This window comes from Hipposideros armiger, unplaced genomic scaffold (genome assembly GCF_001890085.2).
Source record: "Hipposideros armiger isolate ML-2016 unplaced genomic scaffold, ASM189008v1 scaffold_54, whole genome shotgun sequence".
Taxonomy (NCBI): Eukaryota; Metazoa; Chordata; class Mammalia; order Chiroptera; family Hipposideridae; genus Hipposideros; species Hipposideros armiger.
The window spans coordinates 2,644,523-2,665,530 of NW_017731404.1; the positions used below are offsets into that span (position 1 = coordinate 2,644,523).

At 47.6% G+C, this 21,008-nt stretch overlaps 1 protein-coding gene across 1 annotated transcript in view; it reads right to left on the bottom strand.

Moving 5' to 3' along the window:
* The window catches only part of ATP9A (ATPase phospholipid transporting 9A), a 99,018-nt gene that overhangs the window by 19,756 nt on the left and 58,254 nt on the right, over positions 1–21,008 (bottom strand). Inside the window, exons 12-15 of the mRNA XM_019640922.1 lie at positions 13,146–13,307; positions 4,688–4,780; positions 3,257–3,340; positions 2,039–2,209 (exon numbers count right to left, since the gene is read on the bottom strand). Coding sequence (XP_019496467.1) covers positions 2,039–2,209; positions 3,257–3,340; positions 4,688–4,780; positions 13,146–13,307 — 510 coding nt within the window. The remainder of the gene's footprint in view (positions 1–2,038; positions 2,210–3,256; positions 3,341–4,687; positions 4,781–13,145; positions 13,308–21,008) is intronic.

Below are 21,008 nucleotides of genomic sequence, written 5' to 3' on the forward strand. Positions count from 1 at the left end.
GAGGAATCTCGTGGGAGTTAACCCAAACTATAAAATGCTGGTGATAACCGTGCCAAGTTCTTCCATACCTTGTAACAGGTCACTTTACATGTCACTGCTGTGGGCTCAGAGAGGGTAGGTGACTTGCCCCATAGCCACACAGCTAGCAGCTGTCCCAACCAGGATCCAGGTCGTCAAAGTCCAGATGGAATGTGTTTTGTGCTCTGCTGTTTTTTTACCCATTAACCCTTTGTTTTCTCTGCTCCCAGCAGGGAGGGGCCTTAGAGTCATCAGACAAAGAAAATTTGGGCAGTGGGGGAAGAATATGAAGAAAATAACAAAGTGTGTTTCCCAAGTAGTCACCATGCCAGGCACCCATCACGTGCTTGATGCAGTTTAGCCTTCGCAGTAACTTTGAGGAAAGCAGTGGAAGCACTGAGAAGTCAAGCCACTGGCCAAGGGCCACAGAGGTTGTCAACGGAGGTGGGACTTGAACCCAGGCCGTAAGGCGGCAGGGATGAAGGCACCAGGCCCTCCTGGGGGCCTGGCCTCTGGGTTTGACCCGAGTGTGTGTCAGCCTTTTCCCTCAATGCCCCATCGGGCCTTAAAAACAGTGTTGTTTTAAGCGATCCCAGTTTGGTACTAGTTTTCAGGGTTTGCTGTAAGAGAGCAAACACCAAGAGAGAGAAAGAAACGGGAGGCTCAAGCTCTAGAAAAACATGGAAAGTCATCAGCACACCACGCAGCACATGTCCCACTTGGGGACAATACAAAGGGCACGGCAGGTAAGTGCCCGGGCCTGAGCTCCCGGCCCAGCTCCACATTGCCCAGTGTGAGAACCCGAAGCGGCCTCCCTCAGCCTCAGTCGCTGCATCTGGGGAGGGGCTGACATGGAAAGTTTACAAGTGCTACCCCTTTCTGGCCTGTGAAAGATCACACCTTAGACCCTCGTGACAAACGGCCCTGGCCCATCCCCAACATACACCCCCCCCCTCCGCCCCGTCTAACAAGGGAAGCCAGAGAGGCCCAGTCCACACTCTGTGAATAAAACGTCGCGCCTTTTGGGGAGAACGGTGTTGAAAAGGAGAAAAACCTCAGGACCAAGCCAGAAGCAGAAATTGGCATCTCCAAAACCCTGAGAGGAGAGGTCTGAAAAACGGGAGGTGACAAATTTTAAAGACCACAATGCAGCGGAAACTGGCCCTCCTGACATCAGGCTGTTTCTCCACAAACGGGATCTCGCTGGCAATTTCCTGTGAGCCAAGGGACAGAATTCTGTTCACAGAAGTCCACGCCCACATGCCTGTGCGCCGCCCCGCCCCGCCCCACCCTGTGGACTTGACCGCGCCTGGAGCTCCTTTATCCTAATCCACATACCCACAGGGCCCCGCTCACATGCACTTTTGCCAAATGAGCGATGCAGCAGAGAGCTGCTTCTGGGCGGAGGCAGGTGACACACACGTACATGTTTTCAGGAGCTCCAAGCCAATGAGCTTGCAGATCCTTTGCTTGGGTCCATTAGATGTAGCCTGCTCCTCAGGCGCCCTCTACTGGCCTCTGATTAAACTACTGGATATATATTTTGGGGGACCCACGCAGCAGAGTACAAAATGTAAATATGGCAGTTTGTTGGGCCAGGCAGTCACTCCATTGGGTGGTCATTCATTCACCCAGATCGACAGAAAGATGGCTAGCTGGCTGGCTGGCCGGTCACTCAACACGAATATAATGAACAGCCCGAGCATGCAGGACACGACCTGGTACTTAGGGATAAGGAGATACACGTGGTCCTGCCTTCATGAAGCCCGGCCTGGGGAGAGGGGACAGCCAGTAAAAGCAAACGCAAGTCTTCCAAAACCCGGCTGTCAGGATGGGAAGTGACCGCAGTGGCCCATCTGAGATAGGGCTATAGGTCATGGTCCCTGCATTCTATTACAACTTCCACCTCTCCCCTCTCTTGTGTTTACACTCTGCTGAAGGGATAACTGGTCTAATTCTGGGATTCGGTTCCACACAGCGGGCTATTTCAGCAGCCCGGCCGCCGGCAGGCTCACCCTACCTTGATGCCGGCGTTCCTCAGGGTTTCCAGGGTGGGCCTCACGTCCGCCTGCAGCTGGTCTTCCACGCCCGTCAGGCACAGCAGCTCCATCTCCATCTCCAGGCTCTCGATCACAGTGGCCACTTTGAGAGAGCGGTCGTGCACACTCAGCTTGGCCTGGACATAGCGGGCCTGGGACACACCAGGGGACACAGTCACAGCTTAGGGTGGGGAGGTGCGAGGCTGACTGGCACCGAGAGCGGAACGGGCCATGCCTGATCTCACCACAGCACGTGGGGTGGACCTCAAAGGGATGAAACACAGACTTCCGGCCTCCCTCCAAGTTCATCAGCCTTGCCTCTGTGCCCACCTGCAGCGCAATCTCCAGATAAAAGTCGCTTCACTTCTCTGAGCCTCAATTGTTTTCACCCATGAAACAGCAGTTAACAGCCCCAACCCCGTGGGGTTGTCGGAAGGATTGGCACAGCTCAAGATCTCAAAAAAACCAGTCGGTTCTCCCACACAAAAAGTACACTTTGCAACCAAAAACCTTTGAGCGGGTTTTCTAAAGACGAGGTCCCATTTCCGAAGACCATCAACCCAACCCTTCTGTTTAATCCCCCCTTGATAGTGTAGGCAAAGCCAAGATGAAAATCTAAACCCTCTAATGGGCTGACTCAAAACGTGTGCCTTTAAACTAGAAAGGGAGGCGGAACTGACCGGGGCTAGAACTCCTATTAAATAAAACTTTACAAAGAACTCCAACGAATCAAAGACACAGACCCAAGCAGTTTCTCCGGGTGGAAAAGGACAAGGGCCCCAGAACCACCTGTCCCCCAACCTCCGTGTGTGTGTGTGTGTGTGTGTGTGTGTGTGTGTGTGTGTGTACACGAGGTCATTATAGATGTTGATAAGTGCAATGAAGAAAGTGAAACAGGGTGAATGGGAGGAGATGATGAGGTGGGACTGCCTTAGATGGGGAGTCCAGGAAGACTTCTCGGAGGAGGCGGCATCTGCGCTGAGAGCCAAAGGAAGCGGCAAGGGGGTGGGCCATGGAGCTCTGGGAGGAAAGACCGAGTTCCAGGCAGACAGAAAGAGCAAGTGTACAGGCCCCGGGACGAATGTGAACCTGGAGCGCTCAGAAACGAAGTCAGTGTAGGCCAGGGGCAGATGGGAGGAGAGAGAACAGGAGAGGTGGGCAGGGCTGAGAAAGTAATGAAAGGTCACAGGACCGCTTACTTCAAAGTCTTGATACTGCTCCTCTGCCAGAGACTTCTTCGCCACGACGAGCACACGCAGCCCCTCTCGGGCCATGTTTCCACACTGAAAAGCAGATGGCAGTCAGCAGAGAGCCATGCTGAGGGCGCTGCCCCTGAGTCCCAGACTCTTGCTGAGGGGGGCTGGACACTGAAGTGGACAGGCCCCTCCCAAGGGGACGGCGAGAAGACAAATCAGAACACTGCGTTCCCCTAAAGCCACCTACCCTGGGCAACCCTTCTGAAGCGGGGGTTGCATCATGGCTGCTGTGGGCCAAGCACAGCCTACCCAAGTTTCCTGTAATTGGCACAGTACACGTTTCGAAATTTTAGTCCACGTTTTAAGATTTCACAGACAAATCTGGCTTTCTGGCGTGTTGGGAAAACTGAACCTCTGACAAAACCGAGGGGCGCTTTCCCAAGTAACTACGATCAATCATGGCTGAAATGTGGCCACTTCCATGAGCTCCCAGGAAACACAGTTGTCAAGGGGAGACTACGCCAAACCGTTTAACACACACGCTGCGACCCTGTCAGAAAAACACTTCCCGGCCAGTTTCGCTCGAGTTGCCTGCCTGGCCCTGCTCAGCATCTGGGTTTACCGCTCACCTACTGAAAATATACTATTAACGAATGCAACATGTGAATTCCCCACCTGGAGCCAAGAGACGAATTACAGACGGCCTGATAAACCTGAGCGGTCCTGTCATCCCTGCTGCCGAGGAGTCCCCATGTCACAAACTGGGGCGGGCAGCCGGTGACATGGCCCTGAATGGTCCCCACCTCCTGGCACCCACACCCTTGCACAATCACCTCCTTTGAGTGTGCGCTGGACCTAGTGGCTTTTTCCGGACGAACAGAACGTGGCGAAAGTGAGGGGAAGTCGACTTCCGAGAATCAGTGACTTCCGTCTGCTCCCCTTTTCCTGCTCCCCCTCACTTGCTCACTCTGACAAAGCCAGTTGTCACACTGTAAGCCGCCCTATGGAGAGGCCCACGTGGCAAGGAAGATGGTGGCCTCCGGCAAAGGAGCTCAGGGCTGCCCACGGCCACCACTGAGTGAACTTGGAGGTGGGTCCTGCCCCAGCTGAGTCTTCAGATGAGACCGCCGCCCCAGCCAACCCCTTGACCACAGCCTGTGACAGACCCCAAGCAGAGGATGCAGGCAAGCTGTGCCCGGATTCCTGGCCCACAGTAACTGAGAAGTAAATGTGTGTTCTGCTAAGCCACAATGTTTTCTGCTAAGCCACAATGTTTTGGGGTGATGTGTTATGTAGTCGCGGATAACAAATACAGAGACCGCCCCCCCAACACACACACACACACACACACACACACACACACACACACACACACGAGGGCGGCCTCTGGAACATGCTGCCAAGGCCCGGTTCCCCCCTCAACGCGACACTCACCTCTTCTTCCAGCCAGTCGTTGTACTGCACGATGCCAGCCATGACGACGTCTGCTCCCTTCATGTAGAATGTGATTTCCCCAGTGGATTCATCCTAGAGAAGCGGGGTGGGAAGGCATGAATACCCGAGAGGAACACCCACGCTCTGCTCCAGTGCCCGCTTCCCATGACAGATGGTGTACTTAGCAGACGCCAGCTTTTTCACTTGGCCAGAGATGAAACGCGAGAGAAGGGGGCCTCGCTTTGGGTCAAAGGCCACAGAAAATAGAAGAAAGCTCAAAGCATCTGAAAAATTATTAAACGATGAGAGCAAGATCAAAAGGATGTTAGGAGTTTTATAAAAACAAAAGTTGTTCCCATTCCAGCAGGAACGGACTCCCACGCTAGAAGATTACTAGCTTTATTACCCTGGACTGCCAGCAACACCACACTGGTGACTGGGGTCCCCGCAAAAGCACTGGGAAGGAAGGAAGATAATTATCTAGGTCAGGGTTTCTCAGCCTTGGCGCTATGGCAATTTAGCTGAAGGATTCTTTGCTGGGGAGGGGGGGAGAGGTCAGATTGTACCCTGCAGGACCTTTGGCTGCACGTCCCTGGCCCTCTACCCATGAGATGCCAGCAGCACCTCTGGGGTGACAACCAAAATAACTCCAGACATTAACAAATGTCCCCTAGGAGGCAAACTGTCTTAGCTGAGAACCGATGATCTAGATCATTCCAGACCCCTGTGTGTACCTGAGGACTTCAGCTGGAGACCAGATTACCTGCATTTTCCGTTCGCACTGACCGGATTTTCTAGGAAGTGGGTAAGACAGGCTTGGACCTGGCACCAGCTCCCGGTTGAGTCCCTATTGGACAAGCTACTTCTTAGCTCTGCGCCTCAGTTTCCTCAGCTATAAAACGGGGATGCTAACAACTCTCCCTGCATAGGTTTTTGTAGCTTAAACAAGATCACGGAGCACGTAGCAAAGGGCCAGAGACACAGGAAATGTCCACTCAGTGTAACCATTCCTGTTCTGGTGACAGTAACTCCACAAGTCCCTGAGTCACACTATATGTGGAGAACAAAGCTAATTAGCCCAGAGGTTCTCAGTGGGGACAATTCTGCCTCCCAGGAGACATGTGGCAATGTCTGGAGACATTTTTGGTTATCACAACTGGGGAGGGGGAGACAGAAATCTAGTGGGTAGAGGCCAGGGGATACTGCTACACATCCTACAGTGCCCAGGACGGCCCCACAACCAAGAACCATCTGGCCTCACGTGTCAGTGGTGCTGAGGCTGAGAAATTCTGGCTTTGAGGGATGATGGTGAAATCGCTGGTTTTCATCCCACGATTCTTTCCTTGATGATGCCCATCAGGGGGAGGCTGGTGGCAGCAGAGATGGACAAGGGAACTGAGTGTGGCCATCACCACCTCCTGCCTCAATTTTGCTACTCCAGGAAGCCCAGACTGCAAGCCTGTAAACTCTTCATTGCATATGAACTAAAGACCCAAAGCCAAACGAGTGGTACAGCCAGCGTCCCTCCTTCAAAATAGCTTTCGAATGCCCGCTAATCACTGACAATCTTTTTTAGAACAACATACTCATAAAAGCACCCGCCGGCCACAAAGAGGCACCTGTGTTTTGGAGGCATTAGAACTGCACGCTTTATCTCTGACAGATCGTGCCTAGGCCTGCTTGAGACTCAGGCCAAAGACAGCTGTGGGGTCTGAACATGAAAGCAACCGAGGGCATTTTTTTCCCTTCCTCTTCACTCAAACGGTGCTTGACAACATGACTGTGGGAAGTCAGGTCCTCTCCCCAGCTTCCTCGACTCCAAAAGGGTCTCCGGAGAGCTCAGACATCTTGTCCAAAATAAATACTATATTGACTGACTCTTCCCATGAGTCACTCCGTCCCACCGAGTTCATCACAAGGTTACTTCGTTCCCATATTATGGCAAGATGAGGCCAGCAATTCACAGAGATCGGCTGGTGCTGGTGCATTGTTTTGGGGCCGCATCTTTTTCCACTGTGGTCCCATTCTGGCACCTGTTCAAAGGCCTCTCCTATTCAAACAATGACAAGTGGATGACCTACACCAACGACCCGACTTCATTCCACATGGGGAGGGCAGTGGAACATCTTATGCACAACAGAAACAAAACCGGCGACACGGCCTCCCTTCAGAAAGACAAGCACACGCGCCCCAAAGTAACTGGCTTCTCCAACCCTCACCGACCTTCTCAGAAGCCCGATTCACGCGCAGACCAGACCTTGCTTTGTGAGGGCAAGGAGATATGGCCAAGTCCTGCCCATGAGCTCACACATTTAGTTTAAGGAGGCTGATGAACTAGGCGAGGGCAAAACCCTGTCAACAGTCACGAAACCAAGCCAAGAGACATTTACTACCGAGCCAAAACTTCCTCACATCAGGCAATAGACAGTTCTTTTCAAATAACAGATGAGATAAATGGACCCGTGAGCCCTGAGCTCTCAGCCCCAGCACCATGAACAATGGAGGTGGATCATTCTCTGTTAAGGAGACTGTCCTGGCCTCTGCCCACTAGATGCCAGTAGTGCCACCCTCTGAGCTATGACAACCAAAAATGTCTCCAGGTATTCTCAAATGTCCCCTGGTGGCATGATGGCCCCAGGAGGAGAGAACCCAAACCAGAGGGAGATTTGTACAAGGTGGAGAACTGGTCCAAAGGCTGTGGATGCTGACGTCTACCCATCAAAACCAACGGTAAAGAGGGAGACAGGTCAGAAAATGAGAAAAATTAGCAAAACAATATGCATTTCATTACAGACAGCCTAGCAAAGATGGATGCTCACAGAGGTATCTTTAGCAGTGAGAAATGAAAAATAACTTAAACATAAAAAAAAAGAATATTTAATCAAATAACGGTATTTTTTTTCAACAAAACACCATGCACATTAAAACCACAAAAGCCATGTTTTAATGACATGAGACATTTTTCAATATATTTCATGGGGGAGAAACCCTTCTATAGAATTCAATGCCAATTTCATTAAAATGTGTGCAGATATTTACACTCATATATACTTAAGGAAAAAATGAAAAGAAATTCTCCAAAAAGGTAAGAGTGGTTATTTTGGAGTGGGGAAGTAAAGATGAATAGTTTGGTGCCCTTCTTTACCTATTTATTTGTTGTAAATGTCTTAACGCAATGCTGATTTTTTTTTTTAATAACCTGGGATGGGGGAGTGCTCACTGAACATAATGATAGATTTGCCCATCCAACAGTATCCTATACTTCCAGGCACGAGTCCTGCTCTCGCTGTGGGAAGGCACACGGGGTCACATCACATAAAGTATGATGCGTGTCTGGGAATGAGAGACCTTTAAACTACAGGAAGGGTGGGGACACTGCTGCCCCGACTCTACATGGCTGATATTGGGAACTATTCTGTGATGATTCAACCATGAAATGACTTCAGCAGAGCCCACGGCCCTCAAACTTGAAAACATAAAGGCTGGAACAAAATTAAAGTGGGAGATAATGACTCTAATTCCCCAGGAAACGCCCACCCGCAGGATTTATGCTGCTGCTTCCAAAGGCCACGGATGTTCTTGACATCAGATGTGTACTCAAGATACGGCTTAGCAGCCTGAGTCAGGCCAGGTGTGGACCAGTGGGAAAAGCCGCAGCCACATGAGGAAAAAAGCCCCCTTCCCGCCCCAGAGTTGCCAAGGATATAATTCCGGAAAGCACCTACTGGCATCAGGGACATAAAACTCCCTTAACGTGTATCGTTGTCAGAGTACATTCATGCCGTTATCACTGGATCATCAGAACAGAGCTCATGGAGCTGTTTTAATCTCTACTCGGGGAGGCAGCCTCTAAAATGGACCCAGTGACCCCCACCTCCTGGAAGTCACACTGTTGAGTGGCCCACTCCCACTGAGCCGGGAGTTAGACCCAGTGACTTGCTTCTAATAACAGTAAGGAAAATATGATGGGAGGTCAGTTCTGAGATTCAGTTACAAAAGCCTGTGGCTTGCATGCTGTGCACACTCACTTGCTCACTTCGATGAAGCCAGCTGATGCAGGGGCTGGCCCACGGACAAGCCCATGGCAGTAAGTGAGGGTGGCCCCTGGCCAACAGCCCCCAGTCCACACGGAACTGAACCCTGCCAACAACACTGATTTTATCCGGAAGTGATGACTGCAGACCCAGCTAAGCCCCACCCAGACTCCTGGGCCACAGAAACTGTGAGGTAATACCTCCTGCTGTTTTAAGTCGCCAAGTGTAGGATAATCTGTAACGCAGGAATACATAATGAATACACTGCCCCAACATTACTCTGGGGGCTCTGTGAGCTTTTTGAGGCCCCTCTGATCTCACCCAAACTCCCAGGTCCTAGGGGTAAAGACCATGGCGCTGGGAGCCAGACAACCTGGGGGTCGAATCCCAGCTCCGCCATCTTTCAGCTATGTGAACGTGGGGAGATGTCTTAGTCTCGCTATACTTCACCCTCCTCCTCTGCCAAATGTTAGTCATAATGGTACCTACCTCACTGGGTTATGGTGAGAATTAAATGAGTTAGTGTCTGCAAATCATTTAAAACAGTGACTGGCACCCAATAAGCACTATTTAAGCGTTACCTACTGATACTGTTATTGCTGTTCCTACTGCGGCCACTATTACTACTGCTGCCAGCACTACTCCTACTCATTACTACTGTTACTAATACTACTAGTACTAATTACTAATACTACTATTACTGATTTACTATAATGGAATCTACAACTCAGGTCCCTGAGGCATGAAACACTTGTGTAGATAGAATGGAGGGGATCCTCGTTTAAAATTAAAAAAAAGAAAAAAAAATCTAGAGAAGATGAAATGCTCTTATTCCAGAGATTCGCATGATCTGAGGCAGAGGTTTCTCCAGCCACACCGAGTATGTGAAGAACCTTAAAAATACCGGGGAACCATCCCAATACCAAAGTGGGAGTGGGATGGAACCCAGTAATCTACATTCTTAAAGCTCCCCTGGTAATTCCAGAATCAGCCAGGCTTAAGGACTACTGACCAAAGTGGCTTATGAACCCAGGGTTTCCAGGCTTCCCAGAACGCAAAGTGTGGTCTCTGTGAGTAAAAGAGCGAGTAGGAAAACAAGATGTTAATTCAGACTCTTCAGATGGGCAAAACGTAAAAAGTCTAACGCTATCACATGTTGGTGAGGACATGGAGGAATAATGGGACTGAGATTAGTATAAGCACTTTGGAGAAAAAGGTGACAGTATCTGATAGAGTTAAAGACGTACATATTCTACAGCCCAGCAACTCTACTTCTAGGAATACGCCACAAAGAAACCCTGACATCCATACAACAGAATCTGAAGCAGACAACGCAATGCACAGCAGTGCTGCCTAACTGTCTCTCAAGAGGGAACGGCGGTAGACGGAAGGCAGAGAGGTATAGTCACACCCGATGCGATAATAAAAATCAGCTACGGTTAATGACGTGGGAGTCAGGGTAGGAACATAAAGTTTTTTGTAATGTTAAACAAAAAACAGGAAGTAGAAAAATGACACATATACTAACTACAATGCCACTTATACAGAGAATAATAATATGTAACACTGTAATACTTGTTATTTATACCCAAACATGTCTGATAATTGCATTTTTAAATTCCTCAGCGTGATAGACTTGGTGGAGAAACGGAGGAGCAGCACATCCAGGGAGGAGATGGCACTTCAATTCGAGGCACAATATTTTATTGCTTTAAGAAATTTTTTGAACTATATATAATACATGCAAAAATACGGATGAATCTTACAAATCTAAATTTGAGCAAATGAATTCGAACACAAAAGGGTATCTACTGTACAATGTCCTTTTATACAAAGTTCAAAAGGAGACAAAATTAATCAATGGTAGAAATGAGGACAGTGGTTCTCTCCCTCTAGGGAGGGGTGATGGAGTGACCAGAAATGAGGCATGAAGGAGCTAAAAGATGATGGTGGGTGAGAGTCTGTTCCTTGCTCTGGATGCTGGTTTCATGGGTGTGGTAACTTTGTAAACACTTGAGATGTATACACTTTTTTTTTTTTTAAGCTGAGCCATCCTGCCACCTGTTGGCAGCTCAATGGCAGCTCAGCTCGGGTCAGGAATCGAACTGGCAACCCTGTTGCTCAGAGCTCGCACTGTTGAGTGAGCTCTTAACCAACTGAGCCACTCGGCCAGCCCTGAGATGTATACACTTTGGATGTTTGCACGTCTCTCTGTGTATGCTATAGTTCACTAAAAGTTTCAAAAACATAAAAAAGAACATCAGAAATAAAGATGGCAAAAGGATGATGCTGAGTGATCACTAGATTTATTTCAGTAATTTTTGTGATTGTACGAATTTTAAAAAAAACACTGAAAATATTTCATTACAAGGGTGCCAAGATCATTTACAAGGGAATAGTCTTTTCAACAAATGATGTGGGGACAGCTGGATGTCCACATGCAAAAGAATGAAGTTGAACCCCTTCCTCACACCATATACAAAAATTAACTCAAAACGGATCAATGATCTAAAGAACAAAAGCTACAAAACTCTTAAAAGAAAATATAGGGGTAATCATGAGCTTGGATTTAGCAGTGGGCTCTTTAGATATGACACCGAGTCAAGAACAACAAAAGAAAAAATAGATAAACTAGACTTCATCAAAATTAGTAACTTCTGTGCACCAAGGGAATTTCATCAATAAAGTAAAAGACAACCTACAGAATGAGAGAAAATATTTGGATAGCATATCTCTGATAAAGCTCTAGTATCCAGACTCTGTAAAGAACTCATACAACCCAACCACAAAAAGACAAACAACCCAATTCAGAAGTGGACAAAGGACCTGAACAGACATTTCTCCATGGAAGATGTACAAGTGCCAATAAACATCATTAGTCATTAAGGAGATACAAATCAAAACCACAGCCAAATGCCACTTCACGATCACTTGGATGGTTATAATCAAAAGGAAGAAAGAACAAGAACAAGCGGTGATGAGGATGTGGAGACATTGGAACTTTCACATATCGGCTGGTTGAAATCTAAAATGGTACAGCAGGGGGCCGGCCGAGTGGCGCGATGGTTAAGAACTCGCTTGGGATGCCAGAGGGCCCCGGTTCGGATCCCACATATGAGGGCCAGTGACACTGCCCTCCACAGCTAAGATGCTGAACAACAGCTCAACCTGGAGCTGGGCTGCCGAGAGTCGCCGGCGACGGCGTAGGCTGCAGCCCCTGTGGCAGTGGGTTGCCATGGGCTACCGTGTGTAGCCAGCAGCCAGCGTGAGCGGCCAGCAGCCGCAGTGAGTGGCCGTCCAGAAGCCGGCGACTGATCTGCCTCCCCCAGGAAGAGCGCAATGATGGTGCCAACTTGGGCCAGTGAAGCAGCGTCCTCCACAACTAGATTGAAGAACAAAAAACGACAGCAACTTGTCTGTTCCCCTTCCCCTAATTCCCCAGTACTGTTCCCATCCCCCCAATTACCCAATAAAAAAAAATCTTTAAAAAAAATAAAAATAAAAATAAAACGGTACAGCAGGGTAGAAAGCAGTTTGGAGACTCCTCCTAAGTTTAAAACACAGAAATTACCCAGCGATGGAGTAACTGACCCAGCATGACCGAGCAATTCCACTCCTAGGTATAGACCCAAAAGAACTGAAAACAGGCATTCACATCCTTGTTCACGAATGTTCATAGCAGTATTACTCACAACAGCCAACAGGTGAAAACAACCCAAATGCCCATCCATGGATGTATTCGGATCACAAACATGGAATATTATTCAGCTATAAAAAGGAATGAAGCGCTGATACCTGCTACAATATGGATGAACTCTGAAAACATTATGCTACGTGGAAAAAGCCAGGCACAAAAGGTCACATATGGTGTGATTCCATTTATATGAACTCTCCAGACCAGGTAAATCCATAGAAACAGAAAGCAGATTCGTGATTGACAGGAACTAGGGGGAAGGGAGTAGGGGGACTGACTGCTTAATGGGTACAAGGTTTCCTTTGGGGGTGTTAAAAATGTTTTGAAACTAGACAGAAGTGGTGCACAGCGTTGTGACTATATTAACTGGCACTGAATTAAACATTTAAAATGATAAATTTGTTATGGGAATTTCACCTCAATAAAAAAAAAATACATTCAGCTAAACAAAAGAGCATATCACGGGAAATGTATTATTATCAAGAAATGCCCGATCTTCATTCAAGACCTGGGTTCACCAGAAGCGGACCAGCCATCCGAGTTCCTGTCCGATGGATGAACTTGCATTCTTGCTGCTTAGGGAATGTTATTCCCTTGTTAGTTTGGGCAACAGACAACAAAATAAAGGTGGTTAGAAGCAGGTAAGAAAGAATGTCAAGCCACAGGGACATTCACAGCGTACTTGGGGGGGTTTTAACCATTTTAAGTCATCAATAAAAACATGACTCACCCTCACAATGATGCCCATGCGCTTGCTTTCGTAGGTGAAAGGGAAGATCTGTAAGATGGTGAAATTCAGGATCTGGTCGCCAGGGGTCCTCAGCTGCATGGAAGACTGGTCTCGGCCCACCAGGGTTAAGCCCACACTCTCAGTCCACTGTACCAGGGCCACCTGAAGGTTACAGAGAGCGGACGGTCAGACACTCGGGCGAGGGTCCTGGTTCACAGGTCCAGCGAATGAACACAAAGGTGCAAGGGGGCGCAGGGACAGGTGAAGCATAAGTTGTCGCTGTGTCCCTGGGGGAGGCTGTGCAGGCCCCGTGACTGCTGGGCCTGCTGGGGCCCTGCACTCACATCTGCCTCTGTAAGGCACGACTCACCTCTTCCAGGCCCCAGAGCAGGCCGAATTCCAGAGCAGGGGCAGAGAACTGCACAGGGTCAAGGGTGATTAGCACGGACCATACAAGCCAAACAATTACTGGGACGGGGTGGCTTGGCCTTCAGGCTTCCCTTTAAGACTCGCGGATACTCAGCCGGTGGGTAGTTCCAGCAGTTCTCAACTGGGCGAGTCTGCCCCCGAAGGGGCATCTGGCAATGTCTGGGGGCATTTTGGGTTGTCGCAACTGGGAGAGGGGGTGTGTGCTGCTGGCATCTAGCAGATAGAAGGCAGGAATGCTGCTCAACACAACAGAAAATTAGCCCACCCAAATGTCAGCCCTGCCGAGGTTAAGAACACTGGTCACACTGATGAGGAAGCCCAGGCTCGGAGAAGTTACGATGTCCGGGGTGATGCTGCTGGTGGATACAGGCCAGGTCAGGTGAGAGCCTGACAGGTGGGCCTGGCCTACAGGCCCAGCCACCCAACACTGCACCCCCGGAGACATGGACTTCTCAGGCGTCCACCCGACACCATTAGGATGTTGATGGGTGGTGCAGTGGGCAGAATAACGGCCCCCAAACCGCGTCCTAATCCCCAGAACCTGTGACTACGCTGCTTTACGTGGCAACATGGATTTTGCAGATGTGATCGGGTTGGGGACCTTGAAATGGGGAGATTATCCTGGACCATCCGGGTGGACCCAATGTAATCACGTGAGTCCTCAAAAGGGGGAACTGTCCTGGCTCCGGCCAGAGAGAAATGTGAGGACAGAAGGAGGGTCAGGGACATGTGACATCACTGGGTGTGAAGGCAGAAGAAAGGGCTAGACCGAGGAACGTGGGCAGCCTCTCGGAGCTGGAAAACACAAGGCGTCCAGTTTTAATGCTAAACAAGCTGCCATTTTATTCTCCAAGTCCAAGGGCATGGTGTCTAAAAAAAAAAAAAAAGGTACCCCCACCCCCTTTCTTCTTATAAAGCTTAATCTTTGGGGAAAGCAAAGGAGGTGGGTTTTAGGAGACTTGAGAAGAGGGAAACGTGACAGAAAAAGGGTACACAGGAGTCAATTTCATCTAAAACGTTTTATTATCTTTAAGCCTGGTCATGGGTATATGGATGTCTATTATTCTCTGTAACTATCTGCCTCTCTGAGATATTTCATAATTTTTTTTTCCCCATTGAGGGGGTGGTAGGGAAAAGAGTGTCACCTTTCCAGGGAATCTCCTAGCAGCAGCCGCCCCCCAGCACCTCTATTTTATTAGGGTCCTCCCTGAGTCCCCATTCCTTTTGCCAAGTCTGCAAAAGCCACCAGGAAGATGCCTGCAGCTTGGTACTCACGGCTCTGTTGTTTCTGGGACCACGCGGTGGCACCTCAGCTTTAGTGCTTTAGTGGGGGGTCGCACTGGAGCTCAAACCCGGGGTGCCAGCCCAGCTCTACCACCCACCCCCACTTCCTCCCTAGGCCTCTGAAATAGGGGACCTGAAGTTGATTATTTCTCATTTCTGTTCCAGCCCTAAATGTTTTGTTTATACATCCTCAGTTGGTGCTGTGCTCAGATATCTAATTAGGTTTCCGCTGCTGATGGTAACTGAATTTACATCAGAAAGAAGTTATTCTTCACGAATGGGAAACCCTACCCTGGTTTGATTATGTCATAACAAGTCAACCAGGTCGAACTCGCTTTCAAATCTGACCAATGGAAGAGACCATTACACTGACCTGCCCCCCCAATCCAGAGCTAATCAGTAATGATTTGTTTTATTTTGTTTTTTGTTATTAGCCTGCGCAAGTCTTGAAAACCCATTCGCTTATTTAATTCAGTAATTCTGACTTTCAATATGGCCTGTCTTACCTGCTAACAATCTCCTTTTCAAAGTTTAAAATTAACAATCCAGTAAAGCTCTGTATTTACAAAATAATCCCATCTGTATATAAAATGTCTCTAAGGGTGATACACATGAAGAGAAATCCTTCTAGCTTTTATCTCCATCTTTCTGTACTCCTGGAATATTTTTAGCACGTACATGCATTTCTTTTATTTTTAATAAAAGAAAGTAAATAAATATCCCAATGCAACACAAGATATTACAAATACCTAGGTATACACAAGCCCAAAAAGTTTAACTAAAATTTTACATACCAAGTTTATATAAAAAGCAACAGCAAAATTCTCCTTTGGATGCTTTCAAATATGTCATTGAAAGGATTTTTTTTCATTCTTCTTTTCAAGGAGCTGTTACTTCACCCCTTAAAAACCTATTTCATTGTTCTGAAAAGATGTGAAAAGTCTGCGATATTGGGCTTCAAGGAGATACACTAACTCCCCCCCGAAACTTGTTCTTAATCTAATCGAGAAAGACGCTGGAACACCAGAACCGGAAGTGGCTTTCATGGGGGTGAAGGCTGTTCTGGCCTTAGCCAGCCCAGCCCCCATGCCATGGACCCCACAGGGTTGTTAAGAGGAAAAGTGGAACAATAAATCCGAAATGATCAACAATGACAAATGTTCCTGATGAAGGACCAATCACAACTGTAGGTAAACATCTTTTAAGCCTGCTTACTTTCTTCTACAGTGAACCTCTCAACCGAGTTTAAGGACCTACACTAAGACTATGCTTGTCCCCCCACTCCCACCCTCTTGGGTCCCCACATCCTAATCAAAACCTCATTGGTCTCCTGGGGGTGGGGTGGGGGTGCTGATTCCAACAGGATATGAGCCCTGCAGGGGGCCGTTCATTTTCACCTTCCAATTTCTTACTTCACTTGAACATAAGTCAGCGTTAATTTAAAGCTACTTAATAACAGAACACAGAAAACCCCCAAGGTCCTACTGAGCGGGAACAGGTTTAGAATTGGGGAGCTCACGAACCCTTCTCAACTACAGCAGGGATGATCATTTTAGGGGTAAGGTGAGATAACCGTATTCCTGTCCAAAACAAGATGATATAAAATCAGGTTACTCCTTAATTCTGGCGGGTCCACGCTTCTGTTCAAAAGAATCATTCCATATCATCAAATCATAAGAGATTTTAGGGTCTTGAGTCTCACTGTCCTTAACAGCGGGAGTAGGGGTCTCAGGGAGCCTTGGGTCAGAATATCCAGAGGTCAGAGCAGCAGGAGAACAAGAAACCTTGTTAAGGCGAATGAATGAATAAATTAGAAGCAAAATTGATCAAAGGCTAGACACCAAGAAGGGGCAGAGAGGCGGGGCTTGGCTCATGGCTCAGGTGTGTGTTCCAGGTCCATTCATGAAATCAAACAGAGCACGCTACTTTCCCTCCCTAAAACGCCCATCTGAACAAGTCATGCCCAAACTATACATGAAAGGGCTGCTTCATCCTTGGTGGGTCAGCAATAAACCGCCTGTGACAAGTTTCAGTAATTTTCCTTTTGGACCTGGGAATGTGTGCTTGGGAAAAAAGCCAGATCAGGCTAAAGAGCCTTCAGTTCTTGTCAAAAGCAGGATACATACTAAGCGTAAGAGCATGCATGAATCTGGTATCTGATGAAAGGAGTGTTTCGGGGGCATTCAATAAGATAAACACCCAGGCTCACAGTCTGCCCTAATCCAGCCTTCCAAGACTATCAATCTATTTACAAACCTAAAATATTCTTTACCTAAGTAGGAAATAGATTCAATGATGCACCTCAGGGTGGTTGCAGGTTCAAATGTCCACAGGGGTTGGGCAGGTAGCAGCTAGGAGGGCAGGCCACCCAGGGGCCAGGAGTAAACTGAGGCAGCAGTGGCCCAGCTTGGCTAACTACTGCCAGGTGGGAATTGGGCACATTATTTCCAGATCTGATCTTTCTCAAGAGAAGCTGATGTTTATATAACATTATGTAATTTTTAAAATATCACTGCAGAGGTGTTTTGTTTTGTTTTTAACACAGCAGAGAGCAAACAAAATAGCCCATTCACTATGCTTAAGAATCAAGAGAACATGATGGAATAAAAAGCTACTCCCTGACCCAAATTTCCTTGAAACTGTACTTGAATGTCAGGCTCCTATCACTGAACTCTGAGAAAAATTAATATCTGAGAAGGAAGAGTGGTATCATCTCCATAGAAATTTAGCCATTTGGAAATCACTATTGTGAAGGTGAGACACTCAAAAGGTAGGCTTCCAGGGTCCGGTGGAAGATTTATTATCAAGCTTGGAAGCTTCCCAAGATGAGAAATGAGGGAGGGGCCAAAAAATAAAAACATTCCCCTGAGCTTGGGAGAACCCGGATTCGGAATGCGGGCTCAGAACAGGAGTCCCAGGGGACTAGAGAAGGTAAGAAAAAACGGATACTCTAGAACCTCATCCAGTGTCAGCCCTGAGTTCCCCAAACGCTGGTTGCTAAACTCTGCAGCGCTCTGTGAGTTTACAAAGCACTTTCAAGCCATCGTCCCATGGGTAGCAAAGCAATACCACGTGGTTACAAGTCCAGCCTCTGAGACGTAGGGTGCCTGGTTGTAATCTTGCCAGCCATGTGACCCTGGGAACGTTCCTCAGGCAGCCACATCATCTGCAAAATGGCACAACCGTAGTAATTGCGTCATAAGGGGTGCCCAGGGCACAGTGGCCGGCACAGAGCAGGTGTTCAGCAGGTGGCCCCTTCTTCCTGCTATCCTTACTCTCTCTTCTCTAAAGCCTGTGAGCTCAGTGGTATCAGCCCCTCTTCACCTTCAGGAGGCCGAGTTCAGCGATGCTTTGCCTGCAATCACACCGCTGATGGAGTTCACCACAGCCAGCACTGCACCGGGGAAGCTGAAGAGGGACAGTACGTGCCCTCATCTTTCATGGAAGTTAGTGGAAAGGAGGGTCTTGAAATGCAGACTTGTGTTTCTACCATCGACAGACTAGAGGAACACAGCAGCCCAAAGGTTTACTAAAACTCAGCCCTCTGCTGACGTCATAACACAGTGGGGTTCCATGGACTGGCATGCTTTCATAAGACAAGTTACTAAAAAACAAGGTGCTAAAAGGTTAACTAAACAAGGTTACTAAAAAACAACTGTAGCTATAATCACAGTTGTGCTTTAAAATTTTTGTTAATGTTAATAATTAAAGGGTGAGGAAAATTCTAATATATGCCAAGAGTTACCTCTGCAAGAAAACCCAGAATTGATAACAGGGGTGGTTCAGAGGAAGAGGTCTGGGAGAGGAAGCCCTGTGCAGAGGCTGCGAGAATGGAGGTTTTAGGGTGGGAGGCAGACAGGCTTCTCACTCTGTACCAGGAACAGAAGGCAGCCACACAGAACCTTCCGTACCTTACAGAGGACTTATAATTAGTGGCTCTGGACTTACTGAGCCAGTCAAAGCATGGCCATATACATCAAGAAGCTTTCACTGACAGTCTCACACACACGTACACCTGTGTACACACATGCACACACACCCATGCATGTCCCTACACACACGCTCACATGGCACGCATGCACACACATCATATGCACATACGTGTCCACACATACACATGCATATATACACACAAACACACTGACACGCACACATGCACACAATACAAAACCTACAGGAATATGAAAACCACATGACTTTCTAAAGAGTGTTACTTAACTCACCTCACCTTCCTTCCTGTTTAGTGAGAAGCACTACAGTATGATTCTCACTACAGAAGCTTACAATTATGTTGCTATATGTTTGTATGCATGTGTGTATGTGTATGTATATATATATATATATGTGTATGTGTGTGTGTGTATATATATATATATGCATAAATTTGGGGAAACTTACATCAGAATGTAGTTATCGCTAGGTGGGGTCATGTACAGGTTGTGTTTATCAACTTCTTTTTGAATCCACAATGTCTACTTTTTCTAAAGTGAGGACATTAGTACTTGTGATTTTAAAAATTGGAGCTTTTTTTTTTTGCATATGAAAGAATTCATATGCAAAGAGAAATAAAGGAGTCACCAGGTTGTTTCTGCTTGCTCATGGGGGAACACCTCCATGACCACCCACACCACGAAACACAGACATTAAAAGCTGTGTCCCCACCGCCACCCCCTCCGGCTCCCACTGTCCCCACCCCCACAGGTCCCCCCAATATCCTGGAGATGATGGAATGCTGTCAGGCTGCAGCCCGCTTGCCCCAGCATCGTGGGAGCACTGTTCTCTGGCCAGATTCCATTCTCCTCCCTCTCCCCGGGGAGCTACTGTACGGTAGCAGGGGGGCGGGGACCGGCCCCCCTCAGGCTGTAATCCATAACTGAATAAAGACCCTTCAAGCCTTCCCAAGCAGAATGTGCACAGGAAACAAATTTAGGAAATCCTGCTTTCTGTTACAGGAAATGAATCCCTACCCCAACTGGTAGAAATTACTCCAGCGGCTCCAAAGTAAAACGAATACTGGCTTCTATGTGTATTCCATAAACTGACCTTGCTTTGACCAGCAGTGTTTTATTGATATAGGATTTCAAAGGTAGGATTCTAGACCCAGCCGCGTCCATGTGGAATTCCACAGTGGCTTGGCCACAGGACCGCTTTCTGAAAGATTTCGCTGGAACTCAATTTAGCCTACTTTCTGTCACGTGTTGTATTTATATAAACAGATTTGTATTTTGCGGTACACATCTTTTACTACAGTCTAGAAGGCTGGTCAATAAAATGTTAACAGTGGTTATACCTTTTGTTGGTAGGGTTATAGTTTACTTTTTTTCCTCTTCTTATATTTTCATATATTCTACCATAAACATGAAATAACTGTGCAATAAAAAATAAGACTGGGGAGCGGGGAGGGGAAGATACCAGTAAGGGAATACTGACCTCTGTGAAGATACCAAAGGCCCAAAGAAAACACCTTTTTAATTCATTACTCAGAATCTTAGAAAAACAAGACAGATCTAAAGCCCAGTGCAGTTTAATGCACAGAAGACATGAAGGACTATTCACTTCAAGAAAAAGGAGCTAAGAAGCACAAAGCATTCCATGGAAACATCTCTGAACAGCCTGAAAACAAATATATAGAAGTTTGGTGGGAGCAGAGGGCTTTGGGACCAGCACTGAAGACCCCCACCCATGCATGTCGATGGCCAATAGGTAAGTTAGGAGCTCGGGGGGCACGAGCAATGACTGATCAGGCCGCCGACATCTGGAACTTGTTCAAATTCCATCTAATACCCATACGCTGCTGGTTCCCAGTCCACAACAACCAAGCATCTGACCCTCTCTCACATCCACCATTGAGTGGTACTGGCCTCCCATTCCCAAATGGAAAAGCAGGATCTGACAGACTACACCTGGTGAAGAAACGATGACAAGTCTCGAAAGGGTTTGGAGTCTATGGCCCAAATGGAAAAAGGAAGATTCAAAGCTATACCTCTATTAAAATTCCCTTTTTTTTTTTTTTTAAGAAAAATGTATAAGATATTGGAAGGCTGTGATCAAAATGTTGTTGGTGGCCTGTGAAAACAGTGGTTTAGCAAAATGATGGAGTTGGGGCTCTGAAAACAAACTCCCTGGGTTAGAACCCTGGCCCTGTCATTT